The sequence below is a fragment of the Tigriopus californicus genome, chromosome 4 (assembly GCF_007210705.1).
Source record: "Tigriopus californicus strain San Diego chromosome 4, Tcal_SD_v2.1, whole genome shotgun sequence".
Lineage (NCBI taxonomy): Eukaryota > Metazoa > Arthropoda > Copepoda > Harpacticoida > Harpacticidae > Tigriopus > Tigriopus californicus.
The window spans coordinates 6,818,376-6,837,810 of NC_081443.1; the positions used below are offsets into that span (position 1 = coordinate 6,818,376).

A 19,435-nucleotide genomic window follows, 5' to 3' on the forward strand; every position below is an offset into this window, starting at 1 on the left:
TTCCTTAAAAACCAAAACTAAATTTTCAATGGCTGCAGCTATGGACGATTCCTGTTTCAGAATTGAAATCAGGTCAAGTTCTTCTAATCTTTCTATAATCAATGGCCAATGTTCATCTTTGAACTTGAACTTAGCCAAACCGACCTTTTTGACCGGTTTTACTCTAGAGCACGCCGGCTTTTGAGTAATGGTCGACCCTATCTCAAGAACATGATGATCTGACAGATTACTAGGTGTCACATGGACATACTGGATCAGATCAGGGTCATTGGAAAATATTTTATATGGAATATTTATATGAATGACTAGAATAATATGATGAGCACGAGCATTTGCTCACCCAGAACACACCAGACGGCTTTACACTACGTTGGAAAGCCAGGATTGAAATCGGTTTGGGGATTCTGGGGCGAGTCCAGCAGAGAAATCAAGTCTTTTAATGTACTCAAGTCGAACAAAAAGACTCATATTGCGAAATTTAAACCAAAGAATGACATTTTTTTTTACACTTCTGGAGTTGAATCTTTTAGAAAGGACTCAGAGTCAAGTTTAGAGTCGCCCCAGCACTAGCACTACTTCCATCATCAAACCGGATTTAATCCTGGTTTTTTATTATTAGTCTCATTATTATATTGAATTTTAGCCAAGCCTAACAACTTGTATACCAAAAGATAAGGTCAAAAATTAAAATTTTAAAAGTTTTATTCAACGGAAAAAGGAAAACATTTCTTACCCTAATTTCTTTTGAAGTGGTATCTATTTCATTGCTACTGAGTTATATTACATAAAGTCGTCATCATCAATTTTAGCTCCAAACTGTCCCGGCTATATCTAAATTGAAATATCACATAAAATGTCATGTTTCTTATCCTTGCACAATTTCAATATTGCTCAAAATGCTATATAACGTTACTTGAAACTTTTATGATACAGACTTTTGGGCATACGATTTGTAAATTTCAAAAGTGCATTAATTTATGTTTTCATTTATATTCTTAAGAAACTACATACAATTGTCCTTTTCATTGAGCGGAAATAGAGCCCTCTGCGTCTTCTAGGTGCGGAAAAACAAATGTAAAATGGCATACTTTATCGAAGGGTTATTGAATAAACAATCTATTGCGTAAGTATTTTGACAGCATGAATAAGCTACCAACTATTCTGTGAGACCTTTCATATTTATTATGGGTAAAGTTGTGAACAATTAGGACATGTGAATAAGAATTGAACAGGAAGCTGCATATTTTATGATTGAAAACACGTCAACACTTTTGCAATCATATCCAACGAAAATGTACTAGAAAGAGTATAATTTCACAAGATATTTATACTGACTTTAAAAACAAAAAAAAACTTTTTTTTGAGTTTTTTTTAAATCTTAAGCAGCCTTTAATGAGGTGTCTGAAGAATGTTGAACACAAGTAAAAAATAATGATATTTTACCTTTGCGTTGGTACAAATCAGGCTTGGATATTTGAATTAAGATATAACAGAGGACATTTATGAGTTAGTATCCTGAAAACGGAATCATTTAGTTAATAAAAAACTTAGTAGATCATATCTCAATTTTCATTCGAGTGAAAACTAAGTGCCTTCCTCATTTTTATCGAAAAGGTTATTGAAAATTCTATTTTTTGATTCTTGATGCAAATCTTTAGCCTGAGCTAGAATATCTTAAAGCTATGAAATGGATTTAGTTTTTTTTTGATATAAAAAATGTCATAAATGCAATGTTTGGGTAGTTCCCTTAAAACTTGACAAGGGTTTTTAACCACCGTGCTTAGTAATTGACAAGGTAGGCCAGGGGAAACAGCGTGAACATCGGAAATGAAGAACTGGATAGATATTAGGTTGCCCTGTTCTTGGGATGAAACGACGGATCATTATCCACCTTCCAAAGGCCAAAAGAGATAACATGACCCTCCCAAGCACCTCTGGACTACTCCTCAACATTTTTCGTTGTTTGTCGTTGCCGCAGCTGGTAAAAAAATAACATTAATTGAACGAGAAAGTCCTCCTAACTGGCGAATAGCTGTTAGTGGGAAACGAAAGAACTTCTTTCTTGTTCGGAAAACTTTAAATCGTACTAACCAATAAAGGATTAGTTTCAGGAGTCTGTCTCGTGTTTCTAGATATTAGGGTGACATTTATTGCTGTTACCTAGCCTGACTGGGTAGACTGGGATCCATCCTTCTTCCAGCTTCATGTGATGAAGACCGCCAAAAAAACGCGACTACGAAATCCCATTTTCTCTTCAATCCCCCTAATTCCTCTCCTTCATTCTCGAAGGACTAAGGTTGTTTCTTTCAGTCAGCCTTAGTGGATGGAGGAACATTCGCTTCCTTCTTCGATTTTCTGAACAGAAACGCGATGTGTACTCGCTCAAAAACAAGCCCAAGGAGCTGGCCCTACTTCATTGCTTCACTGAGTGAGATTTTCAAATTTGGCGAAGTCATACTCCCTCCAGGAAAAGGCACCAAAATTGGAGTGATTTCCTCTTTGCAATACAAAAAAATGTTGATTGGCAAAATTCCAAAGACGCATTCAGTACCACATGAAACATTACATATTTTGAATGCAGACTACGGTATAAACAGTTCAAGCAGTGGGTTGGCACAAGGTTTACATATGTAATCACCGGTGGAGTTGATATAGGCGGAAACCAAGTAGGAGAGGAGAGGTGTGATGAGGTACAGTAAAGCAAGGAGCAGGAGGAGGACCAGGGACAGGAAGAGAAAGAGGAACAAAAAGGAAGAGGAGAGGGAAGAAAAGTAAGAAGGGAAAAGAAGACGAGGAGAAGAAGGAGGAGGAGGAGGAGGCTAATTTTGCGCGAGAAGTTCGTTCCGCTTTCTCGAAAAGGGATCCTTTTTGGGAGGCGCTTACTCCCTTAAAAGCCCGTCAAAAAACGAGAGACGAGAAACGAGAGTTCTTCACCAGTTGAGCCTCCGTTCGTCAAGGAAAGTGTGCAGCTTGAGTGACTTCATCAGGGCTTAAGCTGTTGGTGTTTGCTAGCCAAAGTATCCTTTCGTGAGTGTTCAGCTTGTCAATCAGTTCGTGTGAGAGCCTGGAACTGCAGGCCCGAGATTCTAATCCCAAACTAATCTTTGCTTTGAATACGAGATTCCGAGCATTCTTTTGATTAGAGAGACCCTACCCAAAATGGAGCCCAAGAGACTTGAGAGATATCAAGTTTCACCACATTAAGCTGGAATATGATGTATCCAGTTTCCTCAGGTATGAACTCTGATCCACAACGTTTATCTTATAAAGAAACGCTAAGCTCTTTCTATTATGTTGAAGTCAATGTCAGAGAATCGTCTGTTTTGTGTTGACAATGTACCCTACATTCTTTTCTGGTCTGCGGCTTTTGAAATTGCGAAAATAATCCGACTCGAAACTATACATTTCATCTGAAGAAAGCCTCTACTTGTTCTTCTTATCATCAAACATGCCTTGACAGCTGTGATAAAGATGCCAAGAGTGGGGCACGAACCCGATGTTGCACCTTGACACATGTCAAATTTGTTTCTCAACCTAAATTGGTTCAAATATGAAATTCCAAGTATGAAGTATAGATGATGTTTTTTCTTGATTGCTTCAGTGGTTTTCTTTTCGTGTATATTCATTTGAAGCCAGGTTCTTTTTAACATTTAACTTTACGTAGTGCTGCCAAGCTCTAAATCATTAGGTCGCTTTTCACTGTTTTTCGTGGCCATGTCATGTTAACGAAGAATTTATGCAGACCCAATTTAGCCTCCGTTTATAAGGGCAATAAATACTCTAAATGAACAAATTTGAGCCCGTCGTTACTCCACATATTAAATGAGTAACGGCCCAGTTCATAAATCCGTCTACCTAATTTTGTTGTCGTTCACACATACATTGTAAGTTGACTGAGTGGGGAACAAGTGTCGGTTGACTCCTTCAACACGACGGATCCAAATTACTAACATAGTTGAAAGAACACGTGTTATTCGAAATCAATGATATCTAGGTAGTTATGCCATGGGACTAAAGACCTCACGCACAGACACTCTCTCAAGACGGGGGGGGGAGGGCAGTGAAACAATTTAAGGTCTTTAAGGTCAAGGTCAATCAAGCGCAAGGCTGGATGCGAAGCAATCAATGACGTTTTTGGAAACCTGTTGTTGCTTTAATTGTTTTCGTGACGATGTTTCTTTATTTCACAAAAATATGCATTCATTTTTCTGTTCTAGGGTTTCTCGTCGCAAATTCATCGTTCGGTCCGAGACTCGGTTAATTTTCTCCTCGTTATCCCTCTTTGGAGCTGATCAGACAGAGTGTCCTATTCATATGCCAAATATGTCAACAGGTTGAATATGACAACTTCATTGACGAGTCTTGATTCGTCTCCCAAGAAAGGAAATCAGTCATGAGCGTGATATCTCATTTGAAAGTGTTTCTCGAGGAAAGTTTCGGTACCATGAGTGGGTGTGTCTGAACTAAAGTAACTCGCCCTAATCCAGTGTTCCTCGCTAGCGCTCTGATCTGAAATGCTCATTGTGAACATGTCCAATAATCCGTCAGGCAGTGTGGTATTTAATGGGGACTCGGTGGTATCAGGGGGTGGGGCCATCACCAGGCTCAAAGACGATGAAAAAAAGACACAAATGGTAAGCCCTCATGATCTTGCCATTTAAATCGAGCCGAGCAAAAGTGAAAGCGTCTTTTAGTTTTTGAATGGCCTTCAAGTTGAGCATTGAAGTAGGTAATAGGCAAAAATTAATTCAAATCAGCCAGGTTTGTTAAAACGTTTCTGTTAATCAACCAGGTGCGGGATTCTGTCCGATCAAAATGAGGCTTTTTTGTTTCAACCGCAATTAAATGAGATCGATGGCAAAAAAGCGCTGATTTTGCCGATTAAAATTCAGCTCCAATTTCAACGCATTCAAATCCGTCGCTCTTTTTTTGATGCAGTGTTTCGTGGCCTGAAATGGCCCTTCTCTAAAGTTAGAAAGGCTTTGTGGTCCTCCGAATCCTTTTTACAACTGGAATGAATATACTCTGGATGGATGAAGAAGGTTCCGAGCACTCTGGATGGAACTGTCATTCGTAACTCTGTACCTCCGGGTATTGGTTAGATTCTGTCAATCGGATTTTCCTTGATTTGAACTCCCCCACCAGATGTCTCTTTGATACTTATCGTAACTTCTCATCATAATGGGCAAGCTCACGCATCTGAGCAGAAAGTCTCCCATGGCTAGCTTTACTAATGTGACCATTAATAAATGATTCAGGTGGCATCAGCTAATTGACAAGTATTCATGATTCGTGGAAGGACTAACCGTATAAACAAACCCTGCTCTATCTCGCTCTCTCTCTCTCTCTCTCACACACACACACTGAGTCTCTCTCTTTCTGTTACTCTCGGAAATTTTTTGCTACGATCCACTGACTTTCCTGCTTCTCCTTGTTTCTGGTTTCCTTTCCACGAATGTGCCTCAAATTAATGAAGATTGGTTAAAGTTTCCATCATCGGTAAAAAGCTGTTTGAGAGTAAAGACGACTACACCTGCTTTTCGAACTTTCGAATAAAGTGTTCCTGAGGTGAAAGAAGGGTTTGGAGAACAAACTGAATAGCTAATGAATGGTCTAGGTTTGAAACTAATGCATTGGAATCAATTAAAATGATTTGCAGTTCTACATCATACTAAGATAATCAATTTGAACGCACACGATCCTTCTGGCATTTGCGTGGTTTTTGTCTCCACAAAAAGTTAAGGACAAGGCCGTGCAAGGTTTATTGGATTGACCTTCAAGACATTGTACAATAGCCAGTGAATGAAACCAGCCGCACTGTTTTGTAATCGAATTGGAGAGCCTTTTGAATGGAAATGAACTTTGGGCGATATTGATTATAAATGGGCTCTTCACAGATTTAACCTGAACTTGAACAGCAGCGTGGCAATTACTTAATGCAAAGCACCGAGTTCAGGCTGAAAGCCAGCTCTTCTCATTCCATCCACTTAGTTTGTGAAGTGCTTTTTTTACCAATGTTTCTAAAAGTATCTACAACTAATGTGCCATTATTGCAATCGTTATTGATGCATGCACTAAGCTCTTGAGCTCTTGCAAGCAACCAGCTTTTGAAGGATTCGTCAACAAAGGGATCATTTGAAGCAAGTACACAAAAAAAAATTCGTGCCCCCTTACTGTACATAAGTACCTTCATGTCATGAACGCAAGATCTAGGAACAAGTTCAAACTCCATGCTCAAAATAATTCGTTTCCAAAGAAGGTACTTACGTGGAACAAAAGGAAACCATGTAATAAAGTCGCATTCCAGAATCGCCAAAGACCGTAGGCCTTTTGGCCGTGGAAACCTGACGTTGAATTCATTAATCTCGTGTTAATTGCGCAGACACATTAGCTCTTCACCAAGTTGACTGGACAATTGCTGCACTTTTAATTAGTTTCACATTGTCACTCGGGTGCAAAAATCTCCTAGGCAGCCATTTTGTGGTAATGGAATTTACTAATTACGCCCTGGAATCTCCTCATCCTCAACAGCTTTGTAAACCCATTCAATGGACGGTCCTATGATTCTTTAGCAAATGCTAGGATCTCCCAAAAGGCTATTTCTCGGTCCGACAACGACGAAAACGGCTTCAAAAATCTCGATTTTCTTTTCAAACCTAACCAGATGTGAAGAAGTTCGTTATCCAGGGAAAATGTCTTTCCTTTTCAACCACTTTTGATTTTCCAGCTCTCAGGACGGTGTTATTGGGAACACTGATGCCGTGGAATCAGATTGGGAATGAAGATTGAATGAGGTTGAGATAAAGAAAGCCGTCCGTAGAAAACTTCACATTCAGACTTCAAAGCAATCGCAACCATTACATCTGTTTCCTTCATGGACAGACAGTACAGACTTGGTATCAAGAAGGGGGACAGAAAGCCCCCCCCCCTTTTCCTTATTCTAATGGACGACCGGAAATGCTTCAGGAACCGGATGAAGAAGAAGTTATGACTACTAGCTTGTCACTTATTGCTCAGCTTCAGCTTTCACCAACGGCAGAACTACCGCTTGGTTGGATTTTAGCCATTCTTTGATAAAAAGGACGGGTTATTGTTCCCATTCATTTTAGGTCAAGGAAACTGTTTTTTTATTCTTTGCACTGACAACACTTTTGAAAAATTGCAAAAGGATAGTTCCTTTTTCTAAAATAAGGAGTAAATGTATCACCCTTACATTTGAGTTCAATCATTGAGAGTGTGCCATAAACTGTAAGACCTTTATTGAGTCTAAGAACCAAGCCTAATGCGGGTCTATACGTTCGTTATTTCTTGTTGCAATTGGACTTGGTTTTGGCTTGGTCTCATAACCTAGATTGCGGTAGGGCACATCCTCAGTCTATTTTGCAAAATAGTATAATACTTTAATCTACGTACTACTCTATGTAGGGAATAGCACCTCCGTCTGTTTTTAAGGCCAAGAACTTTCCGACGTGGAATTCATCATTGTCAAATGCTGTCTGCTTTCTTTATACATACATTAAGTGCTTAATGGAAGATGTGTTCCACAAGGCCATGTTCTTTAGAAAGGGTCGTCGGCCAATAGAATGTACGTACTCCAAATGTATGTACGCTCGTTGGCAAGTGAATGAAAAAGGTTTGCAGGGACCTCGAGATGTGGGAAGTTGTGGAGGAGGATTCCCATGGCCATTCTGGAATTTGGTTCTGCTAAAAAGCATTGTGCCAAGTGAGCACTTATCTAAGATTCATTCAATTTCTGGCGATCGTTGCTGGAGCTTCAACTACTTTTCCAATGTAAGCGAAGTAGAATAAAGCTATCATTTTCACTTATCCTCACTGATCCCGTGTACAATACGTTTGATTGAAACAATGAAGTCCAACTCTCTCTCTTCTTTCTCTCCTTCATTGTTCACTTTGCTGCCTTCAAATATTCGTAGGGAGTATGTCAGTGTTGACCCAGTAGCAGGATTTAAGTCAGACCTGGACAGGTTTTTGACTAGAATTCCTGATCAGCCCTTTATCCAAGGGCTAGCCAAATTAGAGTTGGGAGATTAAATAATATGTGAAAATAAAGCTAAGTAAGATGAATAAGTTTTCGTCTTGAACTGTTAGGAATGCCATTCCCAGTAACTTTAAGGAAGTCCGCAAGATAGTGATAATAACAATAATATTTGCTTTACGAACACGTGATAAAGGCTTTGATTTATGTTCAAGTGCAGTTTTAGGTAACGTAGATGTAATACAAGTATGGCTTGATTTTTGGAGAATTGTGAATAGATCCAAGATATGGAAAGCGAATTTTGATTGGAAATTAAGAGGATCATAAGTAGCAATATCAAGGAAAATTTTTCTCTTGTATCGGCGAACAAATCGTACATAAATGAATTTGGAATCCCTAACACCTTTAAGCCAAGATGATTTATCACACAGCAATCATAGCATTCATGGACTTCCATAACCGAAGTCATTCGTAGAACAAATTCCCCCATTCGTCAAAACTGAACAAAAAAATTAACATGTTGAAAACATCACTCTAAACAGTCCTAAACAGAGCTAGTGGATTGACCTTTCTTGGTTGCAAGTAGTATTGCACGAAAACAAGAGGATGGTGAATATTTTAATCATCTCCCAACTTGATTCCGAGTAATTTTCTTTTTACCATGACCGACCATTCATTGTTGATGTCCCGACATAATTACATGCTTCATTAAAGTTACTTTGATGAGAGTACCTTCGTTTGTGCAACATTATTCTAAACCAAATACTGACCGGAGAGCTTGTTCCCTGTTCTATCTTTCCTTTCACGACGAACCTGAAAGAAAAAAAACCGTCAGTGTTGTTGGCTTACCTGTAAACATTTGCAATTTAGTGTTTGAGAAACGTTTGCGGACGTGCAAGAACAATTTACGAAGGCCTTGAAATTTGCTTACCCTGGGAGAATTAAAATTTGTTTTTACCCTCGGAGACCTGACAATTGAGTTGGTGTACTACCCTTTTTCAAATTAATCACAATTTAGACTATTTTCCGAGTAGATGGTGGATCGTAAAAAGTTGTTGAGATTTTTGTTATACAATTGTAGAAATGCAGAAAAGGATACAATTCGCTTTTCCACTTGCTGTATTCATGTAAAACTATATTTTCTTGTTACTTAGGGCTGACAAAAATAATTGGTTTTTCTTAGATCAACATACTACTACAGCAGTTTTAAACTTGTACAATGGACTAGCATTGATTGCCTTCTTATGCTATGACATCGTCTCACTTGAGAACTTATATCTGACGAATTTTTAAACCTCATCCAAACTTGATCAGGAAAGAGAAAAGGACCATTTGTCTTTTCTATTTTCTCACTGAAATTCGAAAGAAAGCTTCCATTCAATGTGTTATTCTCATACCACTCACTTTTTGGACATTTGTGGCAAAATATCCTACTTCTTAAATCATAAGAATTTGTTTTTTCTGATTCTTCTGAAATCTCAAGCTCACACGTTACGTTTAAAAAATATGAAATAGCATTCTTCATAACCCGAAACCTAGAATGTGAAAAAATGCGATCCAGAAGTTAGTACTTCTTTAGCGAGAAGCGTCCGCTTTCGTCATCACTAATTGTGTTAAAAACCCGGGGCTGGCGATGGGATGTTTTTTTGGAATTGCGCGTATTGATAAGCAAAATTCGCCTCCTTGGAGCGGAATCCTCTCAAATTGTTTTTCCTCTTCTCTTTAATCCCAACGCTTTCCCCAGGCTACTAAAAGCACTGGACTTCTGCTTGGCCTGGTTGCCAAGTCGGGTTATCAACTTTAGACTTTGTCCTTGTGAACATCCTTTGGTATAAAAAGTCCTCCCCCTCTTAGCATCCTCATCATTTGCAATTATCCACCATGAAAGCCTTGTGTTGCCTCTTGATTGCTCTGCCCTCGTTGGCCTTGGCCAAGCCCGGTCTCTTCAACGTCTTTGACGATTGCGCTAATCCCAAGTTCAAGGCTGGTGAATGTGCTCATCTATATGATGACGATGGTTGCGAAGGTTGGGAATATACCGTGAAAACGGGCTACCACGAACTCTCGTGGAGACGAAGGAACGATGTCGAGTCTTTGATCGTCAATGCTGGATGCGAATTCATCGGCTACGATCATGATGGACAAACTGATTACGAGCGAGGAGACAAGATCGTCGTGGATGCCCGTACCAGCTCTCGGCCCGTGGTTCGAGAGCTCAAGCACACCCATATGGATGAGCGGATTTCGTCTTTGACGTGCACTTGCGGAGGGCGACCAAATTATGGTGGAAATTTTGTGGGTGGATCCGGATCGTACAGCAAGACTCCCCGTCCCAACTACTTTGGAGGAAAATAAGAATGCTTCTCGAGTTGTCTTCGTCTTTGGCATTACTTTTTGAAATATAAGTATCATTTTCAGAGATAAGTACACAATATTGATATCATTTATTTTGCATTCATTGCTTTGGTTATATAGTGGACTCTGAAAAGGAGGCCATAAGCTCGCAATGAGAACAAGCAACAAGGTCTATGAGACAGTCCCAACTAAGGAGCGAATAGCAATACTACATAGATTGATGCAAAACCGTAAAGACCGAAATTAAAAAGAATTTTTAACGATCTTACAAAAGGCAATTGATATGAATTCGAAACCAATGTAGAACAATTGACAAAAAATCTGTTCTAATTTTGGAGCAGGCTAATTCTCAAAAAGTAAGAAAGTGCCTTTTGATGTACAGAATGAAAACCACTTTTTGTGCAACGTAAGGTCCAACGAGAAGAACCAGGTAATTTCCGTTTCCGATTGGATCTGGAAACACCTACTTTGCGTTTATGTCATCATGACTTTATATCTAAAGTGGCAAGTTACATTTCTCTGCCCCCTTCATAGTTCGGAGACACTTTGAAACTCAATGTGTATGTAAAATTTCCTGTTTTAAGCCTTACTTGAATTTTCTTCAACTCATGCTGCAAACCACATAATTGAAGATTGGCGTAAATTCTATAATTAAAATTGTATTGAAGCCGTCACCATTATGGCACTTGGTTTTCAGTTTCAAAGGCAGGATTAGAGACACAAAACATCCAAATGAAGTCGTGTGATTGTGATTTTTGCGGACTTCTTTACCGCTAATGGAAATGGAATTCCCAGCAATTCACGGCAAAAAACTTATTCATTTTACATATTTGTACTTTCATATGTTATTCGTTCGACCAACGAATTAGAGTTGACAGACCGAGCTAGCCCTTGAATGTAGGTCTGATCTGGAATGCTATCTAAAAATTTGTCCAAGTCTGACTTGAAAGATGCAACCGGATTAACAAGGCCAACGTATTCCCTACGAATATTAGAATAAAGCAAATTAAAGAATGGAAGAGCCCGAGAAGCAATAAGAGTGGACTTCATTGTTCGAACTAGCCTGGATTTTCGAGGGCTTGAAGGTGCTCTCAAAACACACATTAAGCTTCTACAGTCACTACAATTTACCCTAAAACCGGGGTTGGGACAAAGCTCAAGGATGCTTTTGAAGACGTACAATATCAGATACCTTTCGTACCTTCTCTGAACACTGTACGTACAGTCCCAACCTTTCTAGCCTCTTCCAAAACGAGAGCTCTCTCATATCTTTGGATGTTCCTGGACTAGACTTTATTTTATACAAAAAGTTCACGATCTTAGTCAATGATTATGAATATGTATTAATTGTATTAGTTGTATTAACGTATTGTTTCACTGAATGAAACAATGCGTAGTGCATTCAAAGAGTTTTTGTTTAATTTTGAGGCTTCATTTTTCGCAACTTGGAATGCCCCTACCTCTTGAGATGTGCGTTTGCAATCACTTTGTTTGAAATGTCAAATAAAGACCTGCATTCATTAAGCTGGTTTGTTCAGTACGACGAAGTTCCTCTGAGCACTTGCTTGTTTGTTAGTTCAGTGCATTTTGATTCTTTTGGTGCGTGTATGCTTTAAAGTAGTGGATGAATAAACAATTGCTCGTCTACTTTGCATTTCTCTTGAGTCTCTACAATGAATCATTTTAAAAAGTTGAAATGGGGACTAGCTGAGAAGTGTCTATAGAATACAGACTTCCCATTACACTTTCCTCACTTGTACTTGGCTCGAGTGTTTTTCCAAGGAGGAGATATTTGTTTTGAAAGCGCATTCAACGTAGTATTGTAGGAGTGCTCGTAATTGCTTCTTTTTCTGACGATGGTTTTTGAGACAGTTAGTTGACTACGGTAAAAGCTCTTGATTGCACACTACCATGTGGCCATTTGAATCCCGAGCGGCCTTTTATGAGGTCATGTCGAAAACAGTTGGTGTACATTTTTGAACGAAAAACATGCCAAGAGGAGGTAGAGTCAAAGCGGGATAAATGTAAGTCAGCAGTCCATCCATCCATCAAACTTCCTTGGAAAATTAATCTCTTTTTCATGTAACCAAGCCAGACATCTTCACTGGAGTTCTTTTCTACCTCACTCATTCCTTGATCAGAACAATTTGGACAAGCACTGGCAAGAGGATATAAATATCCTTTACATCCTTTACTCGAGCACTTTGTCATCGCATCACTGCCGATTGAACGAACTTTTGCACTCCAGGAAGCGAGGAAGCTCGTCGTGCCACCCGGACAAAGTAAATAAACGACGACCTTTTAAGGGCCTCTCAGAAAGCAAATCTTGACAGAGAATCGAGAGAGATGACGGTAAAATGAGGGACAAGGCTGGTGAGAAGAGCCTAACTAGAACTAAACAGACACGCCATCGGAGAAGGAAAATAAATCGCTTGAAAAATTAATGACGTGATGGATCAAGGTCCGCGTTCGGCCTTTCATCAGTCAGTGTTCCGCCCTTCATTGTTTACCTCGGCTCTGCCTATGTTCACTTGCATACATACACATTCGCGTATGAGGATAGCACTCAGACGTTCATTCGTCTTCATGTTACAGGTGATCATTGACATCAATCTGCAGATTGCCATCTTCCGGGATCTCCTCATTCACGTGGGCACGGCCAAAGACTCGGCCGAGCTTCGCGAAAAAATTCGCAGAGTCCGTCGCCAATGCGTTGAAGCCTGCAAACAGACCAATACACAACTTCTTCCACAAATAAAAAGGTATGTCCCATAGCGACTATTTTTCGCTTTCTCTGATGGCCTCAGATGACATGGGCTAATTTGGGCGGTTACTCGTAGTGCTTTATCGGAGGGAACCATTCTGGACAACCATCAACTGATCTGCCTTTACATGCTGAGTCAGCTTTTGGAACGAGAGCTGGACAAATGTCTCCGATTAGTGGTGGCCATTCCAATGGACATGAGCTCCATATATGGTGAGGAAATGAGAGTAATAACGAGCTAATACCTACGTTAATTGACGTCCCAAACACAAACCCGATGAACAACCTGACATTTCAGATAACAAACCAACGGCGCATGGCTTAGGCTCGGTTTTGTCACAGATTGTCATTTGTAAGTCCATGAAGCCGGATTTTAATGTGGAGGAGCGGATCAGTATTGAAAAGGATCGCCGTGAGATTTGCCAAATCATCAATGAAATGGCCGAATGCCTCCCCAAAGAGGACCCTGAAAAGGGTAAGTCTGTTCGAATATATCTCGGCATCAATCAAAACCCATCACAATTTTTCACTCTGAGTCGCATCCAATAACTTACAGGAGCTTGGCATCTAGCGTAGTTTGATCCCCTATCGCACTCAATACAGAATTGCTATTGCTTGCTCTATTATTCAAGTTGTTCCACAAGCTGGAAGGGAGCAATCTGTTTCTGAATCCATTTATCAAAGGGCTCTCAAATCTGCATTCTATAGCCTTTCGGCATTTATTCCCTCTCAGGTTTTGAAACAAAGCTCTGGATGCCTGTAGTAGAAAGCACAGTGAGATCACTTCAATCTTTGTGAAATATCTGATCCTCGATATAATAACATTGGTGCTTTTGAACCAGTGTGCTTGTGGCACATTTTGACATGGATTGGCTTTTTGACACAATGACACTAACAAAGCCTTCCGCAGTATTCAGGTGCAGGGAGGCGCCAAAATCTTCTGACACATTTGCGATTTGTCTTTACAGAAATAACTTTGAACATAGTTTTCTGCGGTAACACTAAAGCAGGTTGTTTTCAATATGTTAAAGACCAGGCTGTTTGAATGCGTGAAAGTGATGGGTTTGGCAAAACCAACCAACATTTCAAATCCATGGCCTTGATGTTGCTTGAAGGCTTCAAGTGTCACATTTTTGGGGCCATAAAAATACTTCTTTCAAAAATGATAACAATGTTACCGTGTCGACATTCTGCATCCGTGGTAATTTTTATCTTAGATTTTATACTGACAGAAGTGCCTTTGGTCCGCCGTCAGAATCCATTTGTGAACTCATTGGGAACAAATGCTACCACACCCAATTAACAATGGACCTTTGTTCGTTCCCTCGGGTGCGATTTCATGGACCAATAGTTGATGAGTGTGTGTGTTCTTATGGTAGTACAATTCTCTTTTTTCTGTTTGGATCACAAATGACTTACACTCGGTGCATGGAATCACGGTATGGCCAGAACATATGTAACCACTTACATGTCTGTTGGCCTTGTTGGCTCTTGAGTGCAAAAACAACTACAGTAGACCCTCAAAGAAAGTTTTTATTTGGTACCTGGAGACTGAAAACGAGGTTCCTTGTTTTGAGCACGAGACATTTAATTGCTCATTGCGGTGTGGCTCGCTATTGGCATGAAACGATTAATAATAATGAGAGCATCGAGTTAGCAAGTTCCTCGTAAATCTAAAGCTACTAAAAGTAATGACACATCATCCAATCTAAAAGTTTCGTCCTATCAGATGACCGACAAACTTTGCAATTTGACTTAAGCAAAAAAGGACCTTACCGTGATTTAGTTTTTGCAGAACGACAAAGATACCACTACCGGGTGACAGGAAAGAAACCGGACACGGTAAATTGCTTTTTTAGGCCTAACGAAGCATGTTGCGGGGTAAACGTATAAAACACGAAGTTATCAAACATTATCATTCAATTCTTTTATTAATATATGGCTCCACATATCCTCCTCGCTTTTTGAGTACGGTCCGAAAACCTCGACGAGCACTTCTGCTGCAAGTATGGACCTTTGCTTCAGGTAAATTTGCCCAAGCTGCTAATAGGGCTGCCTTGAGATCGGGAAGACTCTTAAAAACTGCCCCCCCCCCTCCGTCTTCTCTCCAGATTTGACTAGATGGCAAAGTCCATTGGGTTCAAATCTGGGGAGGAGGGGTGCCACATATCCTTACTCAAGAACGAGGAAAGATTTTTCTCGCACCACTCTTCTGTTTTCACCAAAATAATCATTGATTTGATTTCTAAAACAAATTGGCCAAGAAGAAAGCAGCATATTTTCTGGTGCCAAATTTACATTTGGTCTCAATAACAACGATTTTGAGAAAGTGGCCGGAGACATTTCTGTCACCCAGTAGTGTTATCATTGTGTGACAAATCAAAGTTTCTAAACCGACATGATTACGACCACAAAAGCTACAAGCTCAAGCATTAAACATGTTTGCCAAATTCCAGCAAACTTTCTCGATTAAAAGCCTCATTAATTGGAGCAAAGGTATGCCAAAGACCTCTGCTGGGTGTTGCGAAAGCATTGAACCACTTCTAGTTTTCTGATGTCTTAACTTGTTGAAATTTGCAATGATGTGATAAATGAAAAGATCACTATGACTTTGGCACACAAGCAAGATGTCGTCAAGTAAGCCTCGAAAAAAGTTTAATCCTGAAAAAAACCTTTTAAAATTTTACGGCCTTCTTGATTCAAAAGTATTTTTGGGCCAAAATTATAATTTCCCCATTGTTTTAGATTCTTATCATTTTTTGACCTTTTTGACTTCATCCTAACTTGTTTTCACATTTTACAACATTACAGCCGTTTGGAGTCTATATTTGTTGCCTTTTTATCTTGCGTCCCCTTTTTTATTTACTTCCGTGTAGCATGATCACGTGAAGAATAAAATCCCCAGGCAAAAGTTCTTGACAGTTATTCAATTTTTCCTTGGGATTTACTAACCGCCCTTTGTAATGTAATCCCCGGTACTTAAGATTATGAGCATTTTGCAACACAAAGAATGAAGTAAAGGGGTTAATAAACAACGTTTTTGCCATTGTAACCACTTTTCCATATTTTCACAACTTCTTTGTGCAATGTTTCCAACAAAAAAATTATGCAAAGAAGCAACCTTTTTTCGCGAGGTCTACTTATCAGCATGCATTAGTTGCTTTGAGTTTACTTCCTTTTAGAAACAGGCTCTCTTAAAAGAAGTCAAAACACATGTCTGAAGGATTGGACCACCTGGATAGAGTTTCTGCTCATCACTATGTGGAGAACCTCTGAGATTGCAAAACGTTTGTGAAAGTGTTGCGAATGACGTCGAAAGAGCTTCAGGAAGAGCGGTGAGGCCTGACAAATCCCCCAAAAATTAGACTACTTGAAATTAGATTGGCATTCATAAATGTGGAGGTCAAAATATTCATATAATATTCATATCAAAAGCATACTTGATCTTCAATTTTTAGGATTGTTTATCGTTTTGTTCGATATGAGAGGGTACAAACTATTTGATTATTTGGCTGACAAATGATGAGTTAGTTAGTTAGTCTATTACGTAAGCATCCTGGTTCCCGCTAAAACGAGTGTTAAAAAAACGTTTAGAACATGCGGCAAGGATCACTATTTTTATCACATGTGTTCTCGCACTAGAACTCCTTGTCTTAAGGCTTCCTGTTCTTGTGTACACACATGGATTTGCGTGTCATTTTGAACCGTCACCCAATACACGCTATCTTGAAACATTGCGCTAATACTGCTAGAATGATCAAAGTAGGCCCACCACTGAATGATAATAAACGCTCACTAAAGGGTGAATTCTGTAATGCTTAGAATTAACAAGGTATTTTTCAGGCACGTCGTGCATCCGAAAATTTCGAGTAATGCACATCAAGAAGTTGACCGATGGCTCTGGATTTTTTGAAATACCAAGGTCTTTCAAGCTAAGTGAATACAAGTCAAATATTATTACTTTTCACGTCCGTACTTAAAGTAATTGACAAAGCAAGGCCCGACGCCTAAAATATATACCCAGAATGGTTGAAGTAACACTCGGTTATTTTGAGGGGAGAGCTTATAACTATGACAGCTCTGAAATATAAGGAGTCATATACTCTGATGATCCAATTTTCTTGGCGGTGGTATGTAATAGCAATAAAATGAGCCCTATCTGAGATGGAAATGAAAGAAATGGGAAAATTGCCCATTTCGAGGTTGGAGAACAAGGAAGATCTTGATCCTACGATACCCGTCCAATTTTCCTTTACTTATTTTAGTGATATTGAATTTTGCACAATTGTATAATGGTGGTGAAATATATCAAGCTCATACGTCAAGGGAACGAAGTTGGATTAAATCTGAGCCGGGAGTCCATGCGGTTGAAAATATAAAATTCCAAGCCAACCAACGAAAGTCTGGCTTGCGAGCTAATGTATATACAGGGAGCTTCTTGAATGACTTCACTTAGCAATGTCATTAGAAAGCAATCAGCCTTCCTACCATAAGCGGTACAGTTACAGTATATACCGACACAGTGGGACCATGGTTCCTTCATGTCATGGAGAATCTACCTCATAGTCCCTTTTTTCCGGCGCTTTAGCTTCTGCGAATCGAACTTTGGTTAAGGGGTATCCTTCCCGTTGAAAGTCATGTAAGCTCGTAATCCAGGCTTGAAAATTGAACTTGCTTTTTCACAAATTGGAACATGGGGAAGCTTGGCAGAAACTAAAACAAAAGAGGTTGTTGGTTGGTAGATTCAAGTAGCAATCAGGCAGACGGGCAGGACTAGAGAAACTTCGGCAGCACGGATGTGAAGAGAATGATGGGGGTTCTCTCAATGCTCTTCCAATATCCTCCAGCGGCGAGGAAGAAATCGACAATTCCCCCGGTGGAATGACTTTGAAGGTCGAGGATTTTCGATCTGGTTCAAGACTCGAGCACTTGCAAGGGAGCATGGCAAGGCAGTCAAAGAGAAACAAGAACAGGACGTGAAACCTCATTCAAAATGCATGAAATCGCAATTTTATGGCACTAGTCGGGAACGAATAACTCGGGCACCGTGGCCATCACAGATCCGTCTCATTTAAAATGTACTCTTATCTTGTATGATCGACCTCCAATATTGATGACATCTATTCCACTTTGTTCGCTTTCAGCTCGAAATGGCCTTACTAACGCGGATGCCAATAAGCGGACGTGGATTTTCAAGCGAAAACGAAAGTCCAGCTCTGTCAACACCAGAAGTTTGGCCTCTCGAGGATGCGCCTTGAATGGCATGTCCTCGTCGTTTTGTTGTCTCTGCTCGCATTCACCTAGTATGGTATAATAAAGAGACAAATCGGAATGCGATATGCTACCCTCCCCTCCCCCCTCTCTGCCCCTCTCTTCCCAAGGATGGATGGACGGATGAAAGAACGAACAGATGAAAGACGGACCCTGATGGACGATGGATGGACTTGCTCAGACAGTCATGAACATGTACTCCTTCTCAGCTTGAGAACTTCCGCCAAGACGAGCTCTTGTTCAATATCGTTGTTCTATTGGCTCCCCCCACCAAGGTGTTTACCTTGGTCAAATGCTACAAATGTTGGTCTCGAAAAAACATCCGGAACAAGAGGGTTATGGTTTCAGAGCAAGTTTCCAATGGCTTCGAGGCATATTTGCATTGAGGAATTGTACGAGATATGCAATTCCTGGGCGAATTGAAAGTGACTTCGTATCGTCGTATGATGGATTATGCCCCTATTGTAGTATGTAAATGACACATTTCATTCGAAGGAGTTCCAGCAACCAAGTGCGATTATGAGAGATTAATACTTGGACGGTAAGCTCTGTCCTAAACTGAAAAAGCATAAGCGGAGGTGATCCATCAAGGCTCTCATCCATCCATCCGCCCATCCATTCATCTATCCATCCTTCCAACCTACACACCCCTCCACTTCCACATGAATCCATTAAAACACAACTGCTTCAGTAGAGTTGTAGATCAAACATGATGAGACATTTTAACTCGTTCTTCGTCATGACACGCCCCTATATATCACGCGTATGCCCTTCCAAATCCATTCTGAACACAAAGACCACATGTCCGCGCAGAGAACTAGCACGCGACTTCCTTAAATATACATACATATATATAAACTGCAAATAGAGAGAGCAACAGCTTAGTGACCACGCTACCAAAATATGAAATAAACAAATTGAACAACCTTCAAAGATATTTTGAAAGAAGAGATCATTCGCATTCCATGACTTAAGCAGGTCCAAGCCATCGCCTTCTACGACAGCCATGCGACATGTTTACAAATGCTAACGAGAAGGGATTTATTCGT

At 39.9% G+C, this 19,435-nt stretch overlaps 1 protein-coding gene across 2 annotated transcripts; it reads left to right on the forward strand.

Moving 5' to 3' along the window:
• The first annotated feature begins 2,919 nt into the window (after positions 1 to 2,919).
• On the forward strand, positions 2,920 to 19,383 carry LOC131879786 (uncharacterized). Of its 2 annotated transcripts, XM_059226203.1 has the most exons (6): positions 2,920 to 3,234; positions 4,218 to 4,634; positions 12,947 to 13,113; positions 13,192 to 13,328; positions 13,414 to 13,590; positions 18,260 to 19,383. In XM_059226203.1, the coding sequence occupies exons 2-6, from the start codon at positions 4,515 to 4,517 to the stop codon at positions 18,427 to 18,429; spliced, it is 771 nt and encodes a 256-aa protein (XP_059082186.1). In that variant the 5' UTR covers positions 2,920 to 3,234; positions 4,218 to 4,514; the 3' UTR covers positions 18,430 to 19,383. The 2 variants fall into 2 exon arrangements, with proteins under 2 accessions (XP_059082186.1, XP_059082185.1); XM_059226202.1 differs by lacking the exons at positions 2,920 to 3,234; positions 4,218 to 4,634 and having other exon boundaries at positions 12,525 to 13,113.
• The last annotated feature ends 52 nt before the right edge of the window (positions 19,384 to 19,435 follow it).